Source organism: Cnephaeus nilssonii, assembly GCF_951640355.1.
Source record: "Cnephaeus nilssonii genome assembly, chromosome: 18".
Classification (NCBI taxonomy): Eukaryota; Metazoa; Chordata; class Mammalia; order Chiroptera; family Vespertilionidae; genus Cnephaeus; species Cnephaeus nilssonii.
The window spans coordinates 269,007-295,136 of record NC_137089.1 but is presented as its reverse complement, the minus strand read 5'-3'; the positions used below and the strand labels follow the sequence as shown (position 1 = coordinate 295,136).

Sequence of the window (26,130 nt, the reverse complement as noted above, 5' to 3'; positions counted from 1 at the left end):
TGAGAGCAAAAATCAATCAGCTGCCTCCCATATGCCCCCCACTGGGGATCAAGCTGAAACCTGGGCATGTGCCCTGACCGGGAACCAAACCAGGGACCCTTCAATGCACAGGACGATGCCCAACCTGTGCATCTTGGCATCCCAGCACTGCGTGGGCCTGGAACGTATCCGTTTGCTGCCTTCTTGACGATCATTTGCAGCGTTTGGAATTCTGGTTCAGCGTTTTCTTTCACTGTGTGTGTCAGATCAGTGGTCGCCAACCTTTCGGCCCTCACGGACCACCAGTTGGCGACCGCTGTCAGATGCTGTGCCGCCTCTGGCTCCTGTGTCTGACTGGTGAGCTGTGTGAGGGTGCCACGCGCTCTCCCTGGACGCGCAGGAGCCATCCCTGGTCACTGACTTGTGCGTGTTCTGGGTTGGGCCCAGGGTCCTTGGATTCTGCTGGGCAGCGCTGAGCTTCCTGAATTCTGGACACTTTTCAACCTGCTTCTCTTCAGTCTCTTTCTCTGCTCCTGGGACCTAGGTCAGTGTCTGTAGACCTGTCTCCGGTTCTGTCTTCTGGACCCCACCGTGGCCTCTCCCCATGCTGGGTCCTGCTGGTTCCTTCCATCCGTCCTCCAGGTCCCTGCTTCTCCCTTCTGTTGCATCCAGGCTGCACGTGTCCACCAAGCAGCGATACACCTCTTCCTAACGGGCGTTGGTGCTCTTTCTGATTTTAGAATTTCCCGTTCTGTCGGGTATTTGGGTTGTCACGTCCTCTGTACACACGCTGACATCAAGCAGAGCCGTCTCCTGTGTCTGAGCCCCGTATGCAGGGGCGTCTGCTTTTCTCACAGGCTGACTTCCGTGTGCCTGGTCTCAGCCACGTGCCGCGCGCTTTGTAGATGCTCCTGGGACCCCTCCCACTGCCTCACTGAGGCCCTCTGTTATGGACCCTGGGGTCAGGGGAGGGGTGAGTTTAGGTCTGAGGTCAGGGCACCATTTCCTCCTGGCCGGAGCTGAGTCTGGTGGGCATGTGGGGGGTGGAACTGGGGCTGGCAGTGGCCTCACGGTGACCACCCTCCCTGCTCAGCCACACCTGCTCCCTGTGGCGGGCACTGGCGGTGGAGCCCGGCCTCAGCGCCCAGGTGCTGGGGCTGCTGCTGGAGAGGATGAGCAGAGACGTCCCCTTCAAGGAGAGCCGGGCCTTCCTGCTGAGCAGCTCCCCCGACCGCGTGGCCACGCTGCTGCCCCTCGCGGTGAGTGCTGCCCCACTCCCTTCTCCTCACGGGCGGGCTGACCCCACAGGTGGTCTGGGCACTGCCCCCAAAGGCACCTGGCAGCTGCCTGGGGCCCCAGAGCCAGCAAGCTCAGAGCCCAGCCTCGTAAAGGCCTCACAGGTGTCGGTCCCCAAGGGAGACCACTCTGTTTCATCCTTCGGAAAAAATAAACCTGGCTTGGCAGCGATTTCAACAGTAAAGCAGCTGTGAGTTCCCTCCTCCTCTCTGCTGAGGAGTCAAGAGCAGATGGTGGGGGCCGGGCACACGGCTCCTGAGCCTCCTCCCGCCCCAGGGGCCCAGCTGGGCAGCCCTTAGGGGTCCCCGCACACCCCAGACCTCTGGTGGGCTAGTCTGGGTCCTAGGAGGCAGGGCCCAGCGTTCGTAGTAGCCGCCCTCCCCTCGTTATATGTGGCCCAAAGGGAGGGTGAGCCTGAGGTGGCCCCTGTCCCCAGGCCACCTGCGCGCTGCACGAGGTCATGTCTGCTCCGGCGTCCGGGCCTGCGGTGACCGAGCTCTACCCCCAGCTGTTTGCGGGGCTGCTGCTGCGTGTCAGCTGCACGGTGGGCGTCCAGCTGCCCCGGAACCTGCAGGCCAAGGAGCGGAGGGCCGGCAGCTCAGCGCTGGCCTCCAGGACCCTCGATCCCTGCAGGTAACAGGTCCTCAGCTCCTGCCCCAGCACCTTCCTGTGAGCACAGAGCGTGTGGTGTGAGGGCACCACACTGGGGGGAATTTGTGCCTGGAGCCATGTCTCCCTGGTGACACACTGCAGGGGCACACTCCTGGGAATGCAGCTGCCCTGGGCTGCCCCCTCCTCTCCTCTGAGAAGCTTGGCTGGGGACTGTCTGGGATGCGCTGCAGGTCCCTGGGGCAGTGCCGGCCTCGCCTCGCGCTGGTGGGCAGGGGCTGGTGGGGACGGTCAGGCAGGTGCAGAGGGCTCCTCCTTCGGGAAGGGTTTGGGGTGCTGTGGGGCCTGCAGGGAGCCACTCCTCCAGCACAGCCTCTTCGGCCCAGCCTCCCGCCCCCCCCCCCCCCCCCGGCAGAAGCTCTGCAGGAGCCTGACTGCCTCCCCAAGGTCTGCTGTCCCAGGTCAGCCCAGCCTCAGCTCGTGCAGCCACTTCCCCCAGGCCCACGTGGGCCCAGGGTCCTGTGGTCTCTGCCAAGCAGGCATTGGCCCTGGCAGGAGACGGGGTACAGGCGAGGTCAGCTGTTCGCTGAGGGTGGGTCACTGAGCTCAGCAGTCTGGGTGTCTGCCTGCCCGCCCTGGTCCCTAGGGCCACTACCAGGCCCAACAGTGGCCCCTCAGGGCTCCAGCTACCTCGGCCACAAGGTGAGCACAGGAGCTGAGTGGCTGTGAGCCCGGGCCACCTCCTTACCCATCCCAGGTGTCTGGGGTTGGATGTGCCCCTTGGCTGGGACGCACGGGGACAGCGTCACCACCCCGCCCCCATGCAGGCTGCTCTGCCACAGGACCAGCTCGTAAAGCCTCGCAGAGGCTGCGTGCCAGGGCCTGCCCAGCTCTGCAAGGCCAAGTGGAAAATGTGAACGGACCAGAGGACACTAACCCAGCAAGCCCAGGGCCTGGCGCGCCGGACGCTGCCCCATGGCCGGGAGTTGTGGGGCTGCAGGCCACACTCCCTGCCCCGGGGCCCTGGGCTGCCACCCCTGAGCTGGGACCGGAGCAGAGCCTGGCGCAGGTCTTGGCTCTGATGGAGGCTGTGAGCCTGCGAGTCAGACCCTTGCAAATGCCACATCCACAGAAATTCCGGCAGCAGGCACCGGCAGGGAGGCTCCTCACTGAAATTGTCCACATCCTCCCAGGCCAGACCAACGCCTTCATTTGTTGCAGCCAAGAGCTGCCCAGAGCACTGGTCTCAGCCTGGAGCAGGGTGAGGAGCTGGCCCTGCATCTGCCCAGTGACCCTGGTGGCCAGTGAGGGAGGCCCCCCCATGACTGGGCCTCCGCTGGACTCCAGGGACAGCAAAGGGAAGAGCAAGAGTCGCCGTCCAGTGCTTTCTCCCCGCTGGCCCCTGGGTGGGTGTCTGCGCTTAGGCCAGGAATTCCCAAGGAGGGTGCCTCGCAGACACACACCGCCGCCGGCCAGTGAGAGGGGACCACTGTGCAGGGGAGAGGGGACAGTGCGGGAAGAGGGGCTCCTTGCGTGGTTCTGAGGACCCTGCCAAACTGTCTGTGGGCCATAGGCTTTGCTGGGAGGCTCTGCAAGTGCAGGCCCACTGCTCTCCCCCGACCCTGAGCTAAACGCTTCTGCCTGAGCTGGGGGCCTATCCCGGCAAGAGGGGCGGACACTGGATTCCAGCTGGGCCCTGTGGGCCTGGCCCCTCCTGCAGGGCTCTGGTTGGGACAGCAGGCACGGCCCAACCTACCATCTGCGACTGGCCAAGCAGGTGGGCAGCACCGGGCATTTCCTACGAGCTGCTCCGGCTCCTGGCGGCCATGTCTTCGGAGCAGGTTCTCTCCATCACTTGCACAGCAGCCCAGTTGACCCCTGGGAGTGGACTGGGCCCCACCTGCTGTCCCTTCCTGCAGGATGTGGGGGCCCCTGTGTGGGGAAGGCTGTGCTCATGGGAAAGACGGCTTGAGGTGCAGGGACAACTCTGTGAGGGTCCAGGCTCAGGAGTGGGGGCAGCAGTCTTCACAGAGGGTCCGGAGTGGGAGGGGGAGCTGGCGGGGTGTGGGCTGCACAGCCCTGGGACTTGTGTGCCTGGGGGGGGGGGGGTGCAGGGCTGAGTGCAGCTGCCTGTCCCCCCAGCACTGCAGTGGATGCTCTGCGGGCCGTGCTGCTGCGGGGCGGCAGCGAGGACGTGGTGCAGCGTGTGGAGCTGGAGGGGGGCTGGGAGCTGCTGAGCACCTCCGCAGGGCATGAGGATGGGGTGGCCCGGCTGGCCAGGTGAGCACTGTGGGCAGCTCCTGTCCAGGCAGTGGCTAGGGGCTCTGGGACCCACAGGGAGGCACACATGAGGGCCCTCTAGTGGTGGAGCTTCCTGAGTCTCTGCCCAGCCTGAGAGCAGGTATACCCGAGGGCCCGCGTGGGCCTCCCTCTGGCGTGCGGGGTGGGGGGGTGGGGCACAGGTTCCTGGGACTGAGGGCTCTGACGTGCAGGGTGGAAGAGGCCCCGCCCATTCCATGGGGGAGTTGGCCCAGGATGGGCTCGGGGGTGGCCCAAAGCCCCACCCTTGCATGGCGTGGCCTCCTCCCCCAGTGCCATGGCCAAGTTCGCAGGCCCCCGGCTGCCCCTGGTGATGAAGGCGCTGCTGGGCGCACACAGCAGTGTGTACGAGGCCCAGAGGGTCACCTCCACAGCCTTCCTGGCCGAGGTAGGTGCTGCTTGCTCTGATGGCGAGGGCCCCGTAGGGGGGCAGCCCCCACAGGCTGGCACTGACCTGGCCTCGCCCAGCCCCCTGGGCCACGCCTGGTGCCACGCCTGCTCTGTGCCAGTAGCACCTACGGTGCTGACGACTTGCCCAGGCCACACCATGGGGCCGGGTGGGCTGGGCCAGAAGGTGGGAAAGAGGACAGGGAAAGCCTTTAGCCCAGCTTGGCCCTTAGCTGACCTTTGTAGCATCCACCTCACAGTGGCCTGGGACTGGGCTGCCCACAGCGCACTGGAGAGCATTGGGGAGGGGGCCAGGCCAGGGAGTGAGCCCCTGGGAACAGGAGGTCACAGCTCCTCTGCCTCCAGCTGCTCACCAGCAACGTGGTGAATGACCTGATGCTTCTGGAGTCGCTGCTGGACAATCTGGCCGCCCGGCAGAAGGACCCATGTGCCAGTGTACGGCGGCTGGTGCTCCGCGGCCTGGCCAACCTCGCCTCCGGCTCCCCCGATAAGGTGAGCTCCCCGCCAGCCCCTGGGGCCGACGGAGGGACAGTGGAGCTGTGGTCCCGGAGACCCAGGCAGGTGGGGGTGTGCGTGGAGGTGGCCTGGCGAGCCTGTGGGCGGGGTCTGGTGATTCTGTGAACCGTGTCACAGGCCCCAGGGCTCGGTGACCTGGGGACACAGCTGAGTGCAGGGCGTCCCCAGGTGCGGGCCCACGGCCCCCAGCTCCTGACAGCCATGATCAGCGGGCTGGACGACGGGGACGACCCACACAGCCTGGTGGCCCTGGAGGCCATGGCAGGCCTGGCCAAGCTGCTGGGCCTGGCGGAGCCCGAGGACCTGCGCGCGGTGCTGCTGCACACGGCCATCCGCATCCGGCCCTTCTTCGACAGCGTAGGCGGGCGGGGACGGGAGGGCTCCCACTCCCAGCCAGGCACCTGCTCCCGGCCCTCCTGCCTCTTGAGCCTCAGCCCCTGCCCCACCTGCTCCCCGGGTCACCCTGGCTCCCTCCCAATGCTCTGCTGGCCCCACCTCTGCTCCTGGTCAGGCCCGTGGCAGGCGGGCAGCACCCACAACACAAGGACAGGATGTGGAGGGGAAGGGCCCAGGGCTTGGTGCTGTGGCTGGCAGGGCTGGGCATGCCTGGGGGTGATACCTATGTCCCCGCAGGAGAAGATGGAGTTCCGCTCTGTGTCCATCCGCCTCTTTGGGCACCTCAACAAGGCCTGCCACGGGGCCTGTGAGGACGTCTTCCTGGAGCAGGTGGTGGGGGGACTGGTGCCCCTGCTGCTGCATCTGCGGGACCCCCAGGCCTCTGTGGCTGCTGTGAGTGGCCGGCGGGGGTGGGGAGAGCCGGGTGGGGCTGGGACGGGCAGGGCGCTGAGTGCTGCCCCGCAGGCCTGCAGGTTTGCCCTGCGCATGTGTGGCCCCAACCTGGAGTGTGAGGAGCTGGCAGCCGTCTTCCAGAAGCACCTGCAGGATGGCCGTGGCCTGCACTTCGGGGAGTTCCTCAATGCCGCCTGCAAGCACCTGGTGAGGGGTGGGCGTGGGCTGCGTGGGTGTGACCGCGTGGGGTGCGTGAGCTGCGTGGGTGTGACCGCGTGGGGTGCTCCTGACGGCTGGCGGCCTCTGCAGATGTGCTACTTCCCAGACCTGCTGGGCCGCCTCGTGAGCACCAGCCTGTTCTACTTCAAGAGCAGCTGGGAGGACGTCCGCGCGGCTGCGCCCATGCTCACAGGTGAGGGCCCCCCCTCTCCGCCCCTCCCCAGGGCCTGCCCCGCCCCCTGACCCCAACCCCTGCCCGCAGGGTTCCTGGTGCTGCACGTGGAGCCCCAGCAGCAGGCGCAGGTGGACCTGGAGCAGCTCATGGCCGGTGAGCAGCACCCCACCCCCCAAGGTCAGGGCCCAGGGGCCCCTGCCACCCCCACCTGTCTGGCTGCACAGGGCTCCCACTGACCCTGTGGGCACCAGGGGGGACTAAGTGATTTTCCTGGATTTCAAGGATTTTTTCCCTGTCACTGGTGACCTCATCGTCTCTAGTAATTCACGGAAACTTCTTAACTGTTCCAAAAGAGCTTAAAAAACACTAAAAAAGGAAAAACTATCTTTCCGTTGGCTCCCGAGCCCTCCCAGCAGAGGCCTGTCTTAGGAGGGTGGTAGGCGGGTGGCCCCACGCACCGGGTGGGGAGTGCTCCATAAGGTCCTGCGCCAGGAAGGGGGTGGGACAAGTCCTAGCACTGCCTGAGTGGGGGCCCTGGCTCAGAGTCAGTTCTTGAAGGGCCACGGAGGCGCCCCAATGCAGCTCCTTGTCCCCCAGCCCTCCAGCTCCTACTCAAGGACCCAGCCCCCAAGGTGCGAGTGAAAGCTGCCGAGACTCTGGGCCGCCTGGTGAAGTTCGCCTGAGGCTCCGGCATGCTGTCCCCGACAAGCAGCACCGCCAGGGCTGGCCTGGGCCTCGGAGCGCCTGCCCAGGCCTCGCGGGATCAAGCAGGGTGGGCAGTCTGTGCCCCTCCCCCCGCTTCCAATAAAGCTGTTCACTCCTCAGCAGGTGATCGGGGGTGCAACGCGTGGCCTTTCCTTGTGGGACAGGTTAGCTGGTCCCCCCACTGGGAAGATTGAGTTCGTGAGGAGTGGGGGTAGCTAGTCAGCAACTCAAACGCAAGGCCACAGCCCCAGTCGGGGAGAAACATCTCTATTGAGGGTCTGAGCCGGTGCCTGGACCCAGCGCAGGCCGGGCTTCTAGGAGAAGAGGCGGACGGTGCCATCAGCCCCCGAGGAGAAGACCCACGGCTGGGTAGGGTGGAAAGCAACGTCCAGCACGCCCAGGTCTCGGGTCAGCGTGTGCCCCCTCAGCACCTTCACGGGCACCAGCAGCGGGTTCTGCAGCAGGTCGCTGTGGGAGAGGGAGGGTTCAGACAGGGGCAGTCCCCGGGGGCAGTCCCCTGGGGGAGAGAGGTCAGCACTCACTTGTACACCATCCCGTGGCAGACGATGACGCTGCCGTCGTCGGAGCCGGACGCGAAGAGCGGGTACCGGGGGTGGAAGGCCACCGCCCGCAGGGCCTTCTTGTGGTGCCTGGAAAGGGGACCCGATTGAGGGCAGTGGGGGGCGGCCCAGCGGATGACAGCCCTCCCGCACACGCACGCGCAGGGCCTCACCTCAGCACGCGGTAAGGCTTGGTGGAAAGGTCCAGGTCAAACCACACCAGCTTGCTGTCGTAGCTGCCGCAGATGAGGTTGTCACCTGGGGGCAGACGTGGTGGTGGGAACCTGGTGCCGGTGATGCCACCCAAGGGGTGCGTCCCCCATGCCCTCCCCCTCACCTGCAGGGTGCACAGCCATGCTGGACACCCACTTGCAGTTGGGCATCAGCTTCTTGGTGAGCTCCTGGCGCAGCAGGTGGTACAGGCGGACGCTGCGCTGGGAGGCCACCAGCAGGAAGGGCCGGACGGGGTGGAAGGCCACGCGCTGCACCTGCCCGTGGCTGCGGCGGAAGGGGCTCTGGCTGCGGCGGCGGCTCAGCTGGTGGATCAACACTTGGGTGTGGCCCTGGGTGGCCAGCACCACGGCCATGTAGTCCCCTCGCCCGTGCCAGGTCACCTGGGTCACCGGCTGCAGGAGGTGAGGTTGGCTGAGCAGGCCCTCCTCTGCACCCCCACCCCAGGCCCTCCCATGCCCCACACTCCATGCCCCACACCTTGCCGTGGCAGATACGCAGCCTCAAGCCCCCCTGGCGCTCCTCCTCAGAGGCTTCCAGCCAGCGGGCGGGCTGCAGGGCAGGCTCCTCGGGTGGGGTGAAGGTGCCCAGCAGCTGGTCCGTGCTGCCCACGACCAGCCGGTCCCCCAGAGCTGGGTTCAACAGCAGCACCGCGTCCTCCCTGTAGGCAGAGCCGTGCGCGGCCGCTCAGACAGGCAGCCCCTGCTGCCCCAGCCCCTCCCCCACCCAGCCTCACACTTACACGGCCACGGCCACCAGGCAGATGGCGGGGTTGGGGTTCCATGACACACTCTTCACCACGCCCCCCACGGGCACAGTCCTCATGCAGCGGGCAGTAGCCACCTCCCAGAGCCGCACGGAGCCATCATCTGAGCCTGGACACAGCAGATAGGCCCTCAGTGCCCGCCCTCCCACCCAGGCCCCCATGTTGGGGTTCCCCCACTTTAGGCCCACCTGAAACCAGCCACTGGCCCCCTGGGGAGACACTCAGGCAGCGGACGAGGTCGCTGTGGCCCCTATAGACCTGCAGAGAAGGGGCAGTGAGGACACGAGGACATGGACAGTTCCCAGGCGTGTGCTCCCCCACCCCCTGCTCACCAGGGCCTGGCATGTGGGGAAAGGCTGCAGGTCCCGTGGGCGAGGCAGTTTGGGGATGAGGTCTTCTGGGTCCACATTCACCTGAGGCAGGAAAGCACGTGGTCACCGTGTACCCCTCCCTCCCCCCACTCCCCGACCCAGGAATCCCGCCTCTGTGTACCCTCATCTTGCGCTGCCGTGGGCACAGATAGAGATCAAGGCAGCGCTCGAAGCGCTCATGGATGAAGCGACTGTAGGCGGGCACGGCCCGGAGGCTTGGGAACTTGCGTGGCAGGAAGTTGAGCTTCCGCTCACTGGGCTCCTGCTGCTCCCAGGCCAGGCTCTGTGGACACAGAGGGGCGGGTGAGCTGGGGCCAAGGCCTGGGACAAACCCCACCTGAGCCAGACCCACCTCCTCCTCGCTGGGCAGGTACTCGGGGGGCGGGTTGTAGGACTCGGCGTGGCCCGGCAGGGCCAGCTTGGGCGCCGGCACATGCATCTTGTGACGTCCCAGCACGGCATTGGGGTCCTCCTGGGCCCACAGGTCATAGAAGCTGGGGGTAGGGTCCCGGGGCCGGCGAGGCTGGATCCAGCCCATCTTGATAGCGTGCACCATGCGAGACACCTGCAGACAGATGTGGTCAGGGCAGGGCAGGCTGGGCGGTGTGGCCGCACCTGGAGGAGGGGCACCCACCTTTTCCTTCTCCACCAGGGACGGGATGAAGCTGCGCTTGTCGGCGGGGCGGTTGGTCACCGGGTGGATCATGAGGTCCCCACTGAAGAAGTCCACGGCCGGCTGGGGAGACGAGCACAGGCTGTGGCCAGGTCCCTGAAGGTGCCCCGACCCCAGGGCCAGCCATAGCCACCTACCTCATACGGGTCAAAGCTCGCGTCCCCAAACTGGCCCCTCTGCAGCCGCCGCACCAGGGCCACCTGCTCATCTGTCAGCCGCACGTCGTGCCCCGTCATCCGGTCCTGCACTGTGCGCCTGGGGGACCGCCCATCAGAGCCCAGCTCCCAGCCCCCCCAACCCCCCATCCTGCCCCCCAGGCTCACCAGTAATCAGGGTCGTCCATCTTGTCCAGAAACTGGTCCAGCTCATCGCGGGTTCGCACGGGCTTATAGATGCGCCTGCCGTCCAGGTCATAGCCCACGTGAGGGAAGTCATCGTACCACTGCAGGGGCACGTTGCCCACCGTGTTCCGCACGTCCTAGGGAGCAGGAAGCAGGTCAGCACTGCAAACCCACCGTGCCACCCCCCCCTTTCAAGCCCCTCAGAGACAGGCGAGGGGGAAGGGAGAGAACCAGGGGACAGGACAGGCCTCAAGGCAGGACCAGGCACCCCGACACGTGCCTGCTCTGGGGCGTGACGTGGCACAGTGGCCAGGCTGCCCCCCTTCAGCCCACAGAGGCTCCGGAGCTGCACCTCACATTTTCCACTGAAGTGGTGCCGACCCTGAGCCCCCCCGGATTCCCTGGCCAAGGCTCTGGAGCCACAGACAAGGGTGAGCTCATCGCGTGGGCTCCCTCCCCTGGCAGGGACTGAAGCAAAAATGGGCAGCCACAGGCAGGGAAGACCCCGCCGACCCCTCCAAGGGGAGGCAGAGGCCACTGCATGCTGCCTACAGGCATGCAAGGACCCCCCAGCTACCCCCATTCTGTCCGCCACCCCTATGGGCAGAGCAGCCGCATTCCTGGACACACATTCCTGGTCAAGGCCCCTGCCAGCCACCACCCTCCCTCCACCCAGCACCGAGACTGCTGCCCAGGCGCCGCTTCCTGCAACAGTAGCCACAGGGGGAGGGGCCGGAGGAGAGTGAGCCCAGCTGGGAGCCCAGGCCCTTGCAGGACAGAACCCTCTGCACCTGCCCACCGGCCTTAGCACTCCCAGCACGGGCACCATGTGCCCGCTCCGTGCCAGGAATGCCCTTCCTTCTCTGCAAGGGTGGGGGCCTCCAGTGCCCCCAAGTCCACTCGGCCATTTCTGAACTGGACAGACCCTCGGGGGGAATCCAGGGGCAGGGGGTGTGGAGGGGCATGTGGAGGCTTCTCCAGAGAAGAGGCATGAGCCAGGAAGCGCGGGGGTGGGGGGGAGGGGGGCGGTCCAGGCAGAGGACACAGCTTGTGCCAGACCTGGAGGGTACAGCTGATGCCAGGTGGGGGCAGGTGCAGAGGAGGCTGTGTGCCACCAGGGGACCCCACATGTCAATGTTAGGGGGGGTTGCAGGAATTGGGGCTGAACTGTAGCTCCTCAATAATCCTCTGTGCCCCCCACCCCCACCCCGCCTGCCTGGCACAAAAGGCCCAAGTGTACATGGGAGGGAGAGACAGACAGGGTGTGGCCAGGCGCCGGGGCCAGGGCAGCTGGGTTAACTTGGTCATGCCAGAGAAAAAGGCTGGGGTCGTGGGGTCCCCTTTGACCCTCCTGCCCTGCTGAGGGGGAGCGAGGGAGCTGCACAGCACAGCCCCACATCCACCCAGAAGCGGGCTCCCACTTTCCCGCATCCCCCAGAGGCAGCAAGATGCTCTGGGCCAGGCCAGTGCCCCTTCAGCGCGGCGCCCGGAGGCAAAGGGACGCAGGGCCCCAGCTCCGCGGCCTCCAGGGGCGGGGAGGCGGGAGGAGGGCGGGGCCGCGAGGGGGAGGGGCCGCCGCCGCTATAAAGGCCGGGCCCGCGGCCCCACTCCAGCCCGGGACGCACACGTGCGCGCGGTGCTGCAGCCGCCACCGTGGGCGCCCCAGACGCGCGCCTCCCCGGCCCGGGCGCCTGCCCACGAGGCTCGGCGGCATGCGCTGCGCGCGGAGGAGCTGACGGCGTGCCCGCCGGCCCTGCCCCTCACCATGCTGCGCTCGGCGCCGCCCGGCCGCTACCTGTACCCAGAGGTGAGCCCGCTGTCGGAGGACGAGGACCAGGGCAGCGAGAGCTCGGGCTCCGACGAGAAGCCCTGCCGCGTGCACGCCGCGCGCTGCGGCCTCCAGGGAGCCCGGAGAAGGGCCGGGGGGCGCAGGACGGGGGGCGGCCCGGGCCCCGGAGGACGGCCCGGCCGGGAGCCCCGGCAGAGGCACACGGCAAACGCGCGCGAGCGGGACCGCACCAATAGCGTGAACACGGCCTTCACGGCGCTCCGCACCCTTATCCCCACCGAGCCGGCCGACCGCAAGCTCTCCAAGATCGAGACGCTGCGCCTGGCCTCCAGCTACATCTCGCACCTGGGCAACGTGCTGCTGGTGGGCGAGGCCTGCGGCGACGGGCAGCCCTGCCACTCGGGGCCCGCCTTCTTCCACGGCGCGCGGGCTGGCAGCCCTCCACCGCCCCTGCCGCCCCCGGCCCGCGACGCGGAGAATGCCCAGCCCAAGCAGATCTGCACCTTCTGCCTCAGCAACCAGAGGAAGTTGGTGAGTGTGGACGCAGGGCACCCACGGATAGGGCCCTGAGAAGGACGTGGAACCCCTACCTCCAAATCACCCCTACAGCCCACACCTGCTGGGCAGAGGCAGGGCCAAGGAGCAGCCCCCTAGCAGCACCTGTAACCCAAGGGCGCGCGTCCCAGGGAGGGAGGAGGCAAGGCTGGAGGCGGCAGGCCGGGCCTCTGTGCGTCCCCAAACACAGTCCTTCGGGGACCAGACAGGCCCACCCAGGACCAGGTGGGGTCTGAGAGGCAGGCACCGCCTGGAACAAGCTGGGGGCACACAGGGCTGGTCTGAGCAATCCTGGGCCCTCTGCCTCCACAGGACGGGGAGGGAGGCAGGAAGGACCCCTCGGGGCCCTGGCCTAAGGCTTCTCGGGCACCTGCTGTCCCTCCCTTGGCCCAGCCGGGCCCAGGGCTGCCCACCCAGATGTGCCGTGGGTCTGAAGGCAGGAGGCTGGCAGGGGCTTGGGGCGGGGGTGAGGGCTCCGCGGGGCGTGATTTACAGCTCCTGCTGTGCTTGGTGGCACCGGAGAAGCAGGGTGAGCGGGAGAAAATACGGCTCGGCTTTCCCCAATCCCCACTTCCTCTCCAGACAGCACGCGCGAGCTCCTGGGGCCTGAACATCTGGGAAATTTAATTTTACAATTCCGGCTGCGCAGCAGTGTGCTCTCCTCCCCACTGCCCGGGGAAGCGGGGTGAGCTCGAAAGGGGGCTTCCCTGGCCCGCCACCCCGTGGGCGCAGGGTCCGAGGCGCCGGCGGCACTGGGTCTCTGCCGGGCCCTGACACTGCCCTCCCTCTGCAGAGCAAGGACCGGGACAGAAAGACGGCCATCCGGAGCTAGAGGCTGAAGCCACCGGGCGACCCGGAGAGCCCCAGGGACCTGACTCGGGCACAGGCCTCCCGTGCGGGCACCCACAGGCCTGCTCCGCCTCCGGCTGCGAGTGGGGCCCACGGAGAGGCAGGTGGCGACGGGACTGAGCTGGCCACAGCACTGCCCAGGCCACTGGAACTGTCCACGCTGGCTTCCTCCCTGGGTTTTCTTTGGTCACTACATGTTGGCATCTTGTGTCTTTGATATGATAATATAAAGTCTGGAAATTTTGTATAATTAAAAACAAAACAGTATCTTCCAAAGTGGGAGCCCGCTTCCTCTCAAAGGGTCCAGTGTCCATCCTGGCCCACCCCCAGGGGCTGTCTCTCCACGCCCGCTCCTACTGGGCTGGAGGCACCCAGCTCTCAGGGCAGGCCCCACCCGCCAGGCCCAAGGCACAGTGCGGCGCCTCCTGCCAGGGCACTGGGCCTGGGGGACAAAGGAGACCGGAGGGGGGAGGACAGGGCTGGTGGGGTGCAGCTGCCCTGGGGCCCCACTCAGGACTGCATGGTGCCAGGGCTTCGTGTGGGCCTCAGGGCCTTGGCACTTCAGCCTGTGACCATGGAGCCCCAAGAAATGGACGTGTGGGGAAGCTGAGTGAGGGCAGTGCCTGGCAGCGTGGGTCCACAGGCCTGGGCCAGGAGGCAGCCCCTGCATGCACCCCGGGGTACACCCCGTCCTGCCCAGCCCTGCCCTTGGCCCACACGGGAAGGACCCTTAGCCACTTACCCCCGTGTCTACCCTAAAGTGCCATCTGCCAACGAGGAGGGCGCCGGGGCCCCCCCTGGCTGTGCACAGCTGGCTCACCATGAAACCCTGCAGGTGACAATTACAGCTCGGCGAGAAGAAAGGCGGGGTGGCCTCGGTGGGCCTCCTCCCCCACCCCGGGGCCAGCAGCCTGACTTCTGGCGAGTGTGAGGAACGGCCCAGAGGGCAGGTATCGGCCCTGGGCCTCAGCCTCCGTGCAGGCGCCGGGCCCCTCGGACATGCCCTCCTGGGCCCCGGGGAGCGGCCAGGTGCTGAGGCTCACGTGGGCAGCCAGCAGGGCAGGGCCAGAGCCGCCCCCTCCTCTGCAGGGATGGGCTCCAGGGGACTGCGGGACAGGAAGCGCTGGTGTAATTTTGGAGGAAATTCTCAAAGCCAGAGCCATTAAGGGCTAGAGGGGGGCTGTGTCCAATCTGATAGAAATATAACAGGATAAAAAGTCACAGCGGCAGGTCCACTCGGAGAAACCCAACCCCAAATTTCCTCTCCCTAATCCTGAAGGAGCCCACAGCTGGCCCAGGGAGGGCGGAGGGCGGAGGGCGCGCTCGGTCACTGCACCAGCCCCCCACCCGCCTGCTGGGGAGCAGGACCCAGCAGGGGACTCCGGGGCCACCTGGGGACTGAGAGAGGCTCCCCTTCCCCTCCTGGGACCCCAGGACACCAAGAACATGCCCTGGGGAGCTGGGCAGGCAGTGCTCTGGGGTGTCCGAGGCACCCCTTGCTGCACTGAGCACCACGCAGGCTGTGGGAGGCTCCGTGGCACACTGGCCTCACATCTCCACACCTGGGCCCAGGTTGGGGGGACAAACCTCCTTCATGAACCCCCGCAAGATGATGGGTGGCCATTGTGCGCCTACCTCACGTCACAAAGTCCCCATGGGGAAGGGGGGGCACGCAGTGAGGCGGAGAGACTATCCTGAGGAGCAGGACAGACGGGAGGCGGAGGGGGGGGCCGGTAGGGGGTGCGGAGGGGGAGCAGCGGCAGTGACCCGCCCGGGCGCGTGCGGAGGAGGAGGACGTGTAGGTGGGAAGTCAGTGGGAGGACAGGCCTCTGGGATGGTCCCCAGGGCCCAGCTGGTCGGGTGCACGCGGGCCAAGCCCTCTGCTGCCGCGCCTATGACTCCAACAGCGGCTGCAGCTTGGCTGCCTCGGGCCTGGGCAGCGGGCCCGGCTGCTCCCTGAGCTGCACCAGTAGCAGCGGCTGGACCGCCAGCCAGCGGGGAGGGGGGGGGGTGCGGGGAGGAGCACTCCGTCACCCTCCACTGCTCCAGAAATTCAAACCAGACTGGGGGCGGCCCCACGCACGTCCCCTCGCTGCACAGCCCGCTGGGCCGGGGGCGGCAGGTGCTCCCCCACCGCAGCCCTGCTTCCTTCCCTCCACCGCTGGCCAGGGACAAAGACCCAGGGCTTTCTGTGTGCCCCACAGGCATCTGGGAAGGCGGGGGCCGCCGCACCGGGCCAGCAGCCGCCTCTGCAGGCCAAGCTGGACTGGAAACACTCCCATCGGCCTGGGCTGTCAGCTCCCTGTCCCCGGCCTGGGGAACGAGCTGCTGGCGGCACCACATGATTCATCACCAGGCCGCCTGCGCCCGCGGCCAGCCGGCCCCCACCCTGCTCAGCACCTGCGTCTGCCAGGAAGCACATGTGACCCCGCGGGTGAGCACGCCAGCCCCTCCAGGTCAGGCCCTGTGCTGCAGGCCGGGCTGAGGGCACAGGCGGCCCCGGCCCCGCTCTCCTGGGGCCGCTCTACCCCAGGGACCAGCCCCATCCGTCTGTGGGAGCCACGGGCAGGTCCCCACCCCAACCGCACCGGACAAGGCAGCCAGTGGCTGCGTGCGTGCGGCAGCGGCGGCGACGGTTCCGCCCGATGAGCCCGCCCCTCCCCCTCCCCAAAGTGGCTGCAGCTGTCAGGACCGCAGATTGGAACTGCAGGTACGCTGGCCGGCTGCCACCGCCCGTCTGTCTGCGAGGGAGGAAGCCGGCCCACCTCTGGAATCCTTCACTCGCTCCTCGTTCCCTCTCCACCTGTCCCCCGGGAGCGCGGGGTCAGCCGCCCTCGCTCCGCTCGCTCTTCCCCGGCCCTCTCCGATTACAATGCGGCCCTGTTCGCAGCGCCCCTGCACGAAGCTCCCGCCTGTCTTGGGGGCCTGGGCCTTCCTGCTCCCCGTCCTCGGCTCCTCCGAGGTGTCTGATCTCAGTGCCCAGCTCACCTGCTGCAGGGAACCCCAGAGGCTCCGGCAGGCGTCCCGGTCCTGAGACCCAAGGGTTGGAGGAAGCCGGCGGAGGGGACCCCGCAGGGCGGGAAGCAGGCAGAGCCACTGATGGGTGCAGGGGCCTCGGGCCCTTCCCCCGCCTCCTCCAGGGGCTCAGGAGCAGGGCAGCTCTGCGACACCAGCCCAGGCGCCCCACTCCGCCTGTCCGTCCCGCACCAGAGCCATGCCGGCTGGGCCCGCCCCTGAGCCAGCAGACACTTGTAGACACAGGGCCCTCCAGGCTCACTGCACGCCCCTACCTGCTGGGCTGTGGGGGGAGCAAATCTGCCCCAGGGGGTCTGCAGGGAGAAGGCACGGAGACACCCCTGCTCCCAGGTCCTCAGATACTGAGACCCCAACCCCCGGCCCCTCTCCTGGGCTGACCAGGGTCCAGGGTCCAGGGAGCGTTGCTAGTGGGGTGCAGGCTCTGGCCCCTCACTGAGTGTCAAGGCCTGTTCTGAGCCACACGATTCAGAGACAGAGCAGCCCTCGTCCTGGGAACTGCACACTGGCCCCAGGCCCCCACCTCCCGCAGGGCCCCCCCAGCCCCAAGCAGGGCCCTCAGCTGTCCCTGCCTGAGCCACACCCCTGCCAACCTCCCCACAGAGCTTGCCTCCCAGGGTCACACCCCAGCCCCAGGCAGCCCTCCTCTGGAAGGAGGCCGTGCCCGGCACCCCTCCCCCCGCCCAGGCTCCCAGTGCCAGGGAAGGTGGCTCTCAGTGGGCACCCAGCAGGCTGGGGCTCTGCAGCCACCTTCACCTCGGCTGCTGCACAGACCCAAGACCCGCTGGGTCCCAGGGTGCTCACTGCACACCTCCTAAGGGGCCAGGACACCCCCTGCTTCCTTCCTTCTCACCAGCCCTGCCCTGCCTGCCCCCGGGAGGCTTCTCTCCAGCGAGAATGGCTCCTGGGCAGCGCCAGGCCCACCCGGGCAGGGGCCCCACCCAAGCACCCTGGCCTGGCTCAGCGCTGGAGCGGGGCAAAGGCACCAGGGGGCACTGCGGTCTCAACCATCACTCCCACCGAGCCCTTCCGCCACCGCCGAGGCCGTGGGTCAGCAGTGCGGCCGGTGCCCCTCCCAGGAGAGGCAGGGACCAGACCCCGGCCTGGCAGTGGCCCCATTCGGAGGCTGGCTGAGGGGTGGAGGCCGCCAGGGAGGCCGGGGCGCGGGGCGGTCTGTGAGGCTGAGACACTAGCAGGCTCCGCGCTGGGCGTCCCACAAACAGCTCAGAAACCCGAGCCGCCTGCTCGGCTGCCAGCGACGACGCAAGCGCTCTGAGTGCGCGGCCGGGCGGGGCGGGCGCCCCGGAGGAGCGGGAGGCCGCCAGCACTGGAGGCAGCTGCCGGTTCGGTAGCTCGGAGAAGCCATTAACGGCGTTTGGCGCAAGAGCAGAGGGGATCGCGGGTTCTGGACGCAGACAGGCCTGGCTGTCCCTGCGGATCTGAGATAGCTCCGAGCCGAGGGGGGCCGCGGGGGCCGAGGAGCTGGCCAGCGCCATAGCCCTGCCCCCACCCAGGCCTGGGCGCAACCGGCTGGCTTGGGCCCGGGGTCCTCCCTGCTTTCTGCCAGAGTTCACAGCGGCCCTGACCCCTCACCCTAGACACACAGCCGCAAGCCTGCTGGGGGCCCCTCCCCGCCCACCGTTTTCCTCAGTTTCTCCAGCTGCTTAAACAAAGAGGAGGGGCAGCGCCGTGCAGACCGCCAGCCCCCTCCCCGCACCCCTCCCCCACCCCTGGGCCCTGGCGGCTGGATGAGATCACGTCTGTGAGGTGCCGGTGCCCTGGAGAGGGGCGAGGTGGACATGTGGGGGCTGGGCGGACGAGCCCACAGGCTCCTCAGGGCTCCCCACTCGCCAGGACCCTGCCAGGACCAGCACCGTCCGGGGACTTGGCCCAGTGAGCTTGGGGAAAGGGACAGAGGGTGAGTCCTGAGACAGGACAGGTCTCCCAGGAAGGCAGGCACCACGCCAGCGGAGTCTGGATGGGGGGGGTGGGGGGCAGGCCCAGCTGAGGCACCGCCGGAGGGCCCAGGAGCCCCCAGCCCGGGCCTCAACTCCTGACCCGGGCGACGGGTAGGGCAGGCCCGAGGGGCGGGAGGCTGGCGCATGGAGGGCCTCTCTCCCAGGAGCACCCCCGTCAGGAGCCTGCCCACCGCCGAGTGGGGTCCTGGCACCACTGGCCACCTCCAGACTCGCGGAGAAGAGCTGCCCTGACCAGAGCGGTGGTCACAGGTCCTGGCATCACAGCCAACCAGGCACAGCCCAGGGAGCGCCAGGGTCTGCACCCTGACCCTTCGGCCACCTGGCCGCACCCCACGCGCCCCAGCCTCCGGGGCCTCCTCCCCAAGCCCACCCAGCGTTGCTCAGACGCTGGAGACACAGCCACAACCACCTCAGGGTGGGCGCCACGGACCCACAAGCACCCAAGGGGCACCCGTTTCTGGCGGTGGGGGCATCCGACGGACTCCCGAAAGCCGGGCTCGGCCGCCCCTCCAGCCACCAGGGGCTGCTCTGGCGGCAGAGGGCGGGCAGCGCGGCTCCTGCCTGTCACTCAGCCGCCATATGGGATACTCATCTCGGAGGAAGCGCCCGCAGCCCCCGCAGTGGCTCCGGGACAGGAGCGCCCCTCCCCCAGGTGGGAGGCCCCTCCCCCGGCCTGCACTCCATTTACAATCATCATCGATTTCTCAAAATACTGAATATAAAAAAGTAGCCGACAGGATGTGGCTGCCGACAGCCAGAGCCCCTGGGAGGGGGAGACAGGCAGGGAGCCGCTCCGCTCGGCCCCCCTCCGCCGCGCGCCCGCTGCTCCGGCCAGGAAACCAATTTATTTTGTTTTGTCTCTGTTCTCTGAACGCACAGAGACCGGATCGGGCGGACAGCCAAGGCTCCTGCAGCCGCTGCCAGCAGAGCCTAGGATGGGGGTGGAAGCAAGTGGGGGGCCGCCCTCCCCAGGCCTGGCCGCCCCGACAGGCGCAGGAAGCGCTCCTGAGGCCAAGGACCTGGCCCCCCAGCCTCCAGGCACACCTGACAGAGGTACCAGGGAGGGGACTGGTGGACGAGGACCAGGGCCACCGCGCGCGCTCAGAGCTCCCCGCTCCCCGCTCCCCGCCCATCAGGACCTCTGGACCCCAAACGGAGCCCCTGGCCCCACATCACACGGTCCCCACTTCCCCTCCCGACTGTGAACTTGAGGCCACCAGATCCAGGGGCCTTGCCCAGCCTGTGCCGGGAGGACCTGGCGCCAGGGCTGCTGCCCTCCTCCCTCCGCGCTCGAGACAGGTGGCCCGGCGGCCGGGGTGACAGGCCTGGGTGGTGTGGGGAACGCCAGGCGGAGTGTGACCGTGCGTGCCAGCCCCCACAGGGCCAGGGCACAGGCTGGGCCGCCGCACCCCTCCCCCCGCGATGACACACACCCTGCAGTCATGAGTCCCAGACCCCAATCGCTCTTCCAGATCCCGAGTGGGGCCGGGGCCAGACGCCCACTCGGCCGCCCGAGGGCCGGCTCCCCTGCCCGCAGCGCCGGCCTACCTCCTCGTCGGAACTGTCCTCCGCGTACTCGTCCTCGCCCTGTGCTCCTGCCGCCTCCGTCCTCGGGGGCGAGGAGGGGGTGCTGACGGCCTGTGGAGGGAGGAAAAAGTGCTCCTGTTGACACCAAAGCCCTCTGACCCCAGGCCCCTACTGGGGGGTGGGAGCGTGAGGACAAACTGTCCGTCCAGCTGACTCTGAGGTCACGGTTCCCGCCACCCCCCATCTCTGAGAAGCTCCAAAGCAGCCCGGGCCTCAGGACCAGACCAGGGACACCCAGGCCTCGGTGGGCCTTTTGGGGAGTGGGCCCAGCTGGGTCCTCTGTTGGGGCCAAACCCACGCCATGTCTAAGCTCTGGGAGAGGACCCCGGGGGGGAGGGCGGGGGGAGGGCACAACACCTGGTGCCAGGCCGCAACCAGCCACCAGCGTCCCTGAGCCCCGTAACAGAAGAGGGGGCTGCAGGGATCCCGGCCCAACAGCCCCACCACCAGCCCTGCCAGCCCCAGTGCCAGCTTGGGGTCCGGGGCAAAGTGAGGGCTGGGGGTCCCACTTGAGGGAGGTGTGGCGCCGTCAGCCACATCCCAGGGGCCACAGCAGCCCCTCCCAGATCAGACCCGGCCCTTGGCCCAGGCCCAGCGAGCTTCAGCCAGCCCCGAGGCACCTGGGTCCGGCCCTCAGGCCCCCGTCCCACCCACCACATCCCTGGCCCCAGGCTGACCCCATCCACCAGGTCAGTGAGTGGGTGTTGCTGAGCATTTACACCTCAACCTGGAAAACAGATTCCAGCCGCAGGGTGGGGGGACCGGTGCACTGGAAGGGGGTGATGGGGAAAACAGTCCGCACTCGCCCCTGGGGGCAGTAAGTGCTGGGGAGCAGGAACCTCCAGCACAGCCCCCCAGGCCCAGAGCCCGCCCCGCCCCGCCCCCGGGGCAGCTCTTCCTCCTGCTTTCCCCTCAGTGTGAGGAAGGTGAACCCTAAGTTTCTCCCGGCCAGGACCCAGGCAGGATTTGGTCTCCATGTCCCCCTGCCCCTGCTCCCGCACCGCCGGTCAAAGTGGGTTGGCAAGGCCTGGAAGGCGTGGGTGCAGGCAGGGATACAGAGGGCGACCCCGAGTCCCTGCCCTACCCAGGCCCAAAGCTCTCTGCCATTCGTGCCCACGGAGCCCCCAGCAGGCACACCTGCCCCAGGCCCTGGGCCCGGCTGTCTGTGAATCTCAACAAGCACCCAATGGGCCACTGCTCACGGCCGCCCACAGCGCCAGCCCGCCCGACGCTCCTCAGGCGCCAAGTCCCTCGGCATCTGTGCCACAGGTGTGGCCAGGGATCTGGGCGGGAGACGCAGACACGTGCCCTGTCCCGCGGGCAGGGGTGACTCCCACAAGACTCAATGCGCAGTCCCCTTGGGGCACCACGTTCCCCCCCCACACACCTCCAAGACCCGATGCTGCAGGGCAGCCGGCAGCCGCCAGGGGGCAGTGCATTAAAGAAACAGTTAAGGAACAAGACCAGGAAGACATAAAACAGAAAGGATGCCAGCACAGAAATAAAGGTCCCTGCACAGCACCCCAGTTCTGGCCGCCAGCACCCCGGGTCCTCGGGCACACACCCCCACGGTGGTGGGGTTCCAGATCCACACGGCCCTGGAGGGGCTCAGGCACCATCTGGCACGGGAAGCAGGGTTCTGTGGGCAGCTGGCCCTGAGGAGGGGCTGCGGGTGGAGCCCAGATCTGGCAGGGTCCCCACACCCCATTCCCGGGGTTCACAGTGAGTTCTGTACACAGGACTCAGTTATCTGGAAAATACTGCACCTTGGGCTGAAACATTACTAGGTCTCTTCTGATCGCAGCAAGCAAACTAATGAAAGTGGGAACTTTTTCACAAAAGATTAAAAAAACAAAATAGAGCTCTAGCCAGTTTGGCTCAGTGGACAGAGCGTCGGCCTGCAGACTGGGGAGTCCTGGGTTCGATTCCAGTCAAGGGCACATGCCTGGGTTGTGGGCTCAATCGCCAGGAGGGGGCGTGCAGGAGGCAGCCCATCCACGATTCTCTCTCATCACTGATGTTTCTCTCTCTCTCCCTCTCTGAAATCAATAAAAACATATTTTTAAAAAATAGAAAATGACCCCATGTAAATAGAAAAGACCAAACCAAACACAACAAGCAGGGAAAAGTGGGTCTAAACAAGCAGGAAAGGGAAGACATGGCTTTAGGCACAAACCCCCCGAGACTGGAACCAAGAGCAGGCAGTGACCCTGGCCAGCCTCTCTGCTGGGAGATGGGTGAGGCCCCGGGAAGGGGTGAGTGGGGGTGGGGAGGAAGGTGGGGGGCTGAAACCAGCCCAAAGGAGAGAGAGGACGGTGTGGGTGGTCAGTGGAGAGCAGGGAGAGGACGGAGGCGGACATGGGAGACACGGGGAGTGTGGCCTCCTTCGGTGGCCCAGGTGCAGGCGGCTGGCACCGAGCTCCCAGCAGCAGCTCGAAGACACTGACACGCCGTCAAGAGTGTGCGGGGCAGCCCTGGCCGGTGTGGCTCAGTGGATAGAGCGTCAGCCTGGGGACTGAAGGGTTCCGGGTTCGATTCCGGGTCAGGGCACATGCCGGGTTGCGGGCTCAATCCCCAGTAAGGGGAGTGCAGGAGGCAGCTGATCAATGATTCTCTCTCATCATTGGTGTTTCTCTCTCTCCCTCCCTCTCTGGAATCAATAAAAATATTTTTTTTTAAATAAAAAGAGTGTGAGGGGCAGAGCTGGAGAGTGCAGCCAGGAGACCGGGCGACTGGCCTGGCAGACAGGGACTCAGGTCAGCAGGGCGATAAAGGACGGGGACAGGGCTGTCACCCCGAGGGGGCTGGAGACAGGCAGGGTGCACAGAGGAGAGCGGACACAAGATGAGGAGGAGCAAGGAGTCCCCCCAGCGACACCCAGCCAAGCAACAGGGCTGGGGCCACTGCTCCCGCAGGAAGGATGGGGGAGCGGCCAGCACCCGACCGCCGTGCCGGGCGGTCCCTGTCCTCATTCACACCCAAGGACACGGCTCTTCCTCCCCGAGCTCCTCCTGCCCGCGGCCGGAGAGGGAGCGCAGAAATCCAGCACCAGGACGACCCGCGCTTCCCCAGCCCCGTGGGAAGGACATGCCCGGTAAACGCACAGCCGTTTCCACCCAGGAAACGAGAAAAGGGACTTCAGGCTGGACAGTGAACTGCGTTTCAGGGGGAAAGGTGAGCTGAAAGGGAGTTCTAGGAAAAGGGATTCCAAAGAACAGACGGAGCAGCCCTGGCCGGCGTGGCCCAGTGGTTAGAGTGTCCGCTCATGCAAGGAAGGGTCTCGGGTTCCATTCCTGGTCAAGGGCACGTACCTGGGTTGCAGGTTCGATCCCCGACCCCCGTTGGGGTGCCTGTGGGAGGCAACCATTCGGTGTGTCTCTCTCACATCGATGTCTCTCTCTCTCTCTCTCCCTGCTCCTCCTTTCCACTCTCTCTAAAAATCAACGGGAAAATATCCTCAGGTGAGGATTTTTTTTTAAAGTTAAAAAGACATGGAAAAACAGCTGCTCACAACCCTACAACCCAGGGCCAAGAGCAAGAAGGCGCCCTCTCCTCTGAGCGCCCAGCGCCGCGGGCACCAGGCTGCGTTCTGGTCCGTCAGGAGAGAAACTCCTGCACAAGCCCAGGCCTTCCGTTCTCGGACTCAGGGCCAGTGCACACGACGGTTAAAGCTGCTCCTCAGAACTAACGTTGCATTTCCGTTACATTCAGCTCGTCTCCCTGTTGCTAATTAAGAAAGAGCGAGGTGCACCTTTCCCCATCATCACAGAACAGGTGGCCCCGGGGTCCGGTGAGGTGGCCTGGCTCCCTCAGGTGTCCCTTGCCTGCAAACCCCCTCAGGATTTGCCCCTAAAAACCCAGCCTAGCCCTAACCGGTGTGGCTCAGTGGATGGAGCGTCGGCCTGCGGACTCAAGGATCCCAGGTTCGATTCTGGTCAAGGGCATGTACCTTGGTTGTGGGCACATCCCCAGTAGGAGGTGTGCAGGAGGCAGCTGATCGACTTTTCTCTCTCATTGATGTTTCTATTCTCTATCCCTCTCCCTTCCTCTCTGTAAAAAATCAATAAAATGTATTTTTTTAAAAACCAGCCTAGCGACTTGGGCTGAGTGCCCTGGAGAGCATCCCAGCTTCAAACACGTGTTCCACCTGGTCCCAGGTGTGTCCCAGGTGCATCAGAGGAGCGACAAGGCCTGGGTTCCTCAGGAAAACTGGGAGGAAGCAGTGCAGGGAGATGTGTCCCCCCCACCCCCAAGGGCCCAAGGCCTGCCAGGTGCTTTCTTCCCTGGACGATTTCATGGAGACAAGGGAGCCCACGGCGGGGTTCTGGGTCACTCACCTGTTGCCCAGCAGTCTTCTCTGTCCTGCCGTGGCCCTCACCACGGCTGGCCCCATCCTGTCCCTCAGTGGAGTCCTCGCTGCTGTCACTGCCAGAATCTTCCAGGCCTGAGAACACACTCTCCTCAGTGTCGGAGAGGCCAGAATCGCTGCCGTCCCCGAGGCCAGGAGCACGGGCCCAGAGGAGAGAAGGCTGCAAGAAGCACACACAGACCCACAGCTCATGTGGCCAGCCTCCACGGCCAGGTCAGGCCTTCCTCACAGCCCACCTCCGCCCTTGGAAGGGACATTTAAGTCCCAGCATCTCACAAGGGGTGTCCCCTTCTTAGAACTCACTTCCCATCCGCTCTCCCCCTCCACACCCACCCGGCACCCAAGGCCCCAGAGCTTTGAGGGCGCCAGGGCCAGGCTTTCCCCCCTGAAGAGCCTCCGTACCCAACCAGGCGGGACAGCAGTGGGTGCAAAGTTTGGTTGAAGAACGATAAAAATGAAGCTTGACTTAAAAACAAGATTACTATGCAACCCCTGGTGGAGAAGATACCATCTCATCCCTAACTCTACAGGCCGGGTGCACAATGAGCAGGCCCATCACTGCCTTTACTTACTTGTTTGTTTGTCTGTTTGTTTATTATTTATTTCAGAGAGGAAGGAGAGGGAGAGATAGATAGAAACATCAATGAGGAGAATCATGGATCGGCTGCCTCCTGCACGCCCCCTAGTGGGGATCAAGCGCAAAACCCAGGTATGTGTCAACTGGAATCAAACCTGGGACCCTTCAGTCTGCAGGCTGATACTCTGTCCACTGAGCCACACCAGCCAGGGCCCCATCACTGCCTTTAAAAGTGGAACAAGAGCCCTGGCTGGTGTGGCTCCGTTGGTTGGGCGTCATCCCAGCCAATCAATGTTTCTCTCTCCCTCCCCCCCTCCCTCCCTCCCTCCCTCTAAGAAATGTTTTAAAAATTTGAAAAGAAAAATAAATTCCTCTTTGGAAAGTGGGACTTGCAGACATTTAGGAAGCATCTGAGTGGAGAGTCCTGTATTTCACTGTGTCTCAGTATTTACAAGTCTCTCGCCTCACCGGACAGCCTGCACGCACCAGGTATTCCTTAGCACTCCCCTCCGCTTTCACAGAAGCAAGCTGCCTATTTCCAACACTTAGTTGGCCACGCCACTAGAGCAGCAAGTGCAAACGGCATCGGCGGTTTGGGACGAGCCAGCAGCCAAGGCCGGCGCCCAGGGCGGCCTGCTGGTGGGGGGCAGGAGGACGTGCCCCAAAGTGAGGGGCAACCCCGCCCCCTGGAGTCAGCCAGAGGCCCCACTGCCCGCGCCTGGTAGGACCCGGGTTGGATGACAGCCCCACAGCCGAGCCGGGGTTCGGCTGGACAGCACCAGCGGCCATGCGTCCAGTGAGAACGAGGTGTCCGAGGCCGCGGGCAGTGGGTTCTAGTCAGGCTTCCTTATTCGCACAGCCTCCCTCCTTTTTGGAACGTATCTAACACGTAAGTGATGTGTGAACATGGAAGTGCTGACGGCGGGCGTGAGCGGAAATCTCTCTCGCGGTGCGAGGCAGAACTCCGCGGGTCCGAGAGGCTGCTGCACGAGGGGCCGGCTCCCGCTGCTGCTTCTCTGCTGCTCATCCTTCCGCCCCACAGACCCGTCCCCTCCACTCCCACTTCGGCCGCCCTTTGCTCAAGAGGCACTCTCTGCCCTGGACGCCCCCAAGGGCCGCCTGCACCGGAGGACAGACTCCTGCTCACACTCCCGCACGCGAGCTCGACCCACGCCCCCAGCCACCACGTGGGACCCACGCCGCCCGCTCACATCCCGCGGCGCCCGCTGTCACCTCCTCGGGCTCTGGTTCCGGCTCCTGAGGCCGCTTCCCGGGCCGAGCTCCCGCCGCCGCGCCCGCGCCCCCCGTGCTCCGCGCGCCCACCATGATCCTAGCGGGTCCCGCCACTTCCGGCAGCGACCCGGTCGCGTGGGCCTGAGGGCGGGGTCAGAGGGGTCAGAAGGCGCGGCAGGCTCGCCCCGCGCGCTCTGATTGG

General features: G+C 66.2%; 3 protein-coding genes across 8 annotated transcripts in view; 2 read left to right on the top strand and 1 right to left on the bottom strand.

The window, feature by feature from the left end:
• The window catches only part of MROH1 (maestro heat like repeat family member 1), a 39,976-nt gene extending 32,827 nt beyond the window's left edge, over positions 1–7,149 (top strand). The window contains exons 34-44 of one of the 3 annotated variants that reach the window (XM_079796409.1): positions 1,073–1,238; positions 1,712–1,908; positions 4,027–4,164; positions 4,477–4,591; positions 4,957–5,103; positions 5,296–5,484; positions 5,761–5,916; positions 5,989–6,123; positions 6,226–6,328; positions 6,398–6,463; positions 6,908–7,149. In XM_079796409.1, the coding sequence (XP_079652535.1) occupies positions 1,073–1,238; positions 1,712–1,908; positions 4,027–4,164; positions 4,477–4,591; positions 4,957–5,103; positions 5,296–5,484; positions 5,761–5,916; positions 5,989–6,123; positions 6,226–6,328; positions 6,398–6,463; positions 6,908–6,993 (1,498 nt within the window). In that variant the 3' untranslated portion in view covers positions 6,994–7,149. Of the gene's footprint in view, positions 1–1,072; positions 1,239–1,711; positions 1,909–4,026; positions 4,165–4,476; positions 4,592–4,956; positions 5,104–5,295; positions 5,485–5,760; positions 6,124–6,225; positions 6,329–6,397; positions 6,464–6,907 lie in introns of all 3 variants that reach the window. The other 2 variants (XM_079796410.1, XM_079796408.1) reach the window with 2 other exon arrangements.
• Positions 7,150–7,266: 117 nt separating this feature from the next.
• On the bottom strand, positions 7,267–26,087 carry BOP1 (BOP1 ribosomal biogenesis factor). 2 transcript variants are annotated; one of them, XM_079796412.1, is made up of 16 exons: positions 25,929–26,087; positions 24,087–24,278; positions 19,711–19,800; positions 9,940–10,094; positions 9,754–9,871; positions 9,578–9,679; positions 9,296–9,508; positions 9,065–9,226; positions 8,905–8,985; positions 8,761–8,830; positions 8,549–8,681; positions 8,287–8,467; positions 7,913–8,201; positions 7,749–7,833; positions 7,558–7,665; positions 7,267–7,483 (listed from the first exon to the last, which is right to left on the bottom strand). In XM_079796412.1, the coding sequence occupies exons 1-16, from the start codon at positions 26,019–26,021 to the stop codon at positions 7,330–7,332; spliced, it is 2,226 nt and encodes a 741-aa protein (XP_079652538.1). In that variant the 5' UTR covers positions 26,022–26,087; the 3' UTR covers positions 7,267–7,329. The 2 variants fall into 2 exon arrangements, with proteins under 2 accessions (XP_079652538.1, XP_079652537.1); XM_079796411.1 differs by lacking the exons at positions 19,711–19,800; positions 24,087–24,278; positions 25,929–26,087 and adding an exon at positions 10,238–10,878.
• SCX (scleraxis bHLH transcription factor) lies at positions 10,893–13,872 on the top strand. 3 transcript variants are annotated; one of them, XR_013814952.1, is made up of 3 exons: positions 10,893–12,277; positions 12,884–12,986; positions 13,095–13,872. XR_013814952.1 is itself a non-coding variant. In XM_079796421.1 (2 exons), exons 1-2 carry the CDS (start codon positions 11,723–11,725, stop codon positions 13,131–13,133), a joined length of 594 nt encoding a protein of 197 aa, XP_079652547.1. In that variant the 5' UTR covers positions 10,893–11,722; the 3' UTR covers positions 13,134–13,872. The 3 variants fall into 3 exon arrangements, 2 of the variants coding, with proteins under 2 accessions (XP_079652547.1, XP_079652546.1); XM_079796421.1 differs by lacking the exon at positions 12,884–12,986; XM_079796420.1 differs by having other exon boundaries at positions 12,884–13,872.
• Positions 26,088–26,130: the final 43 nt, after the last annotated feature.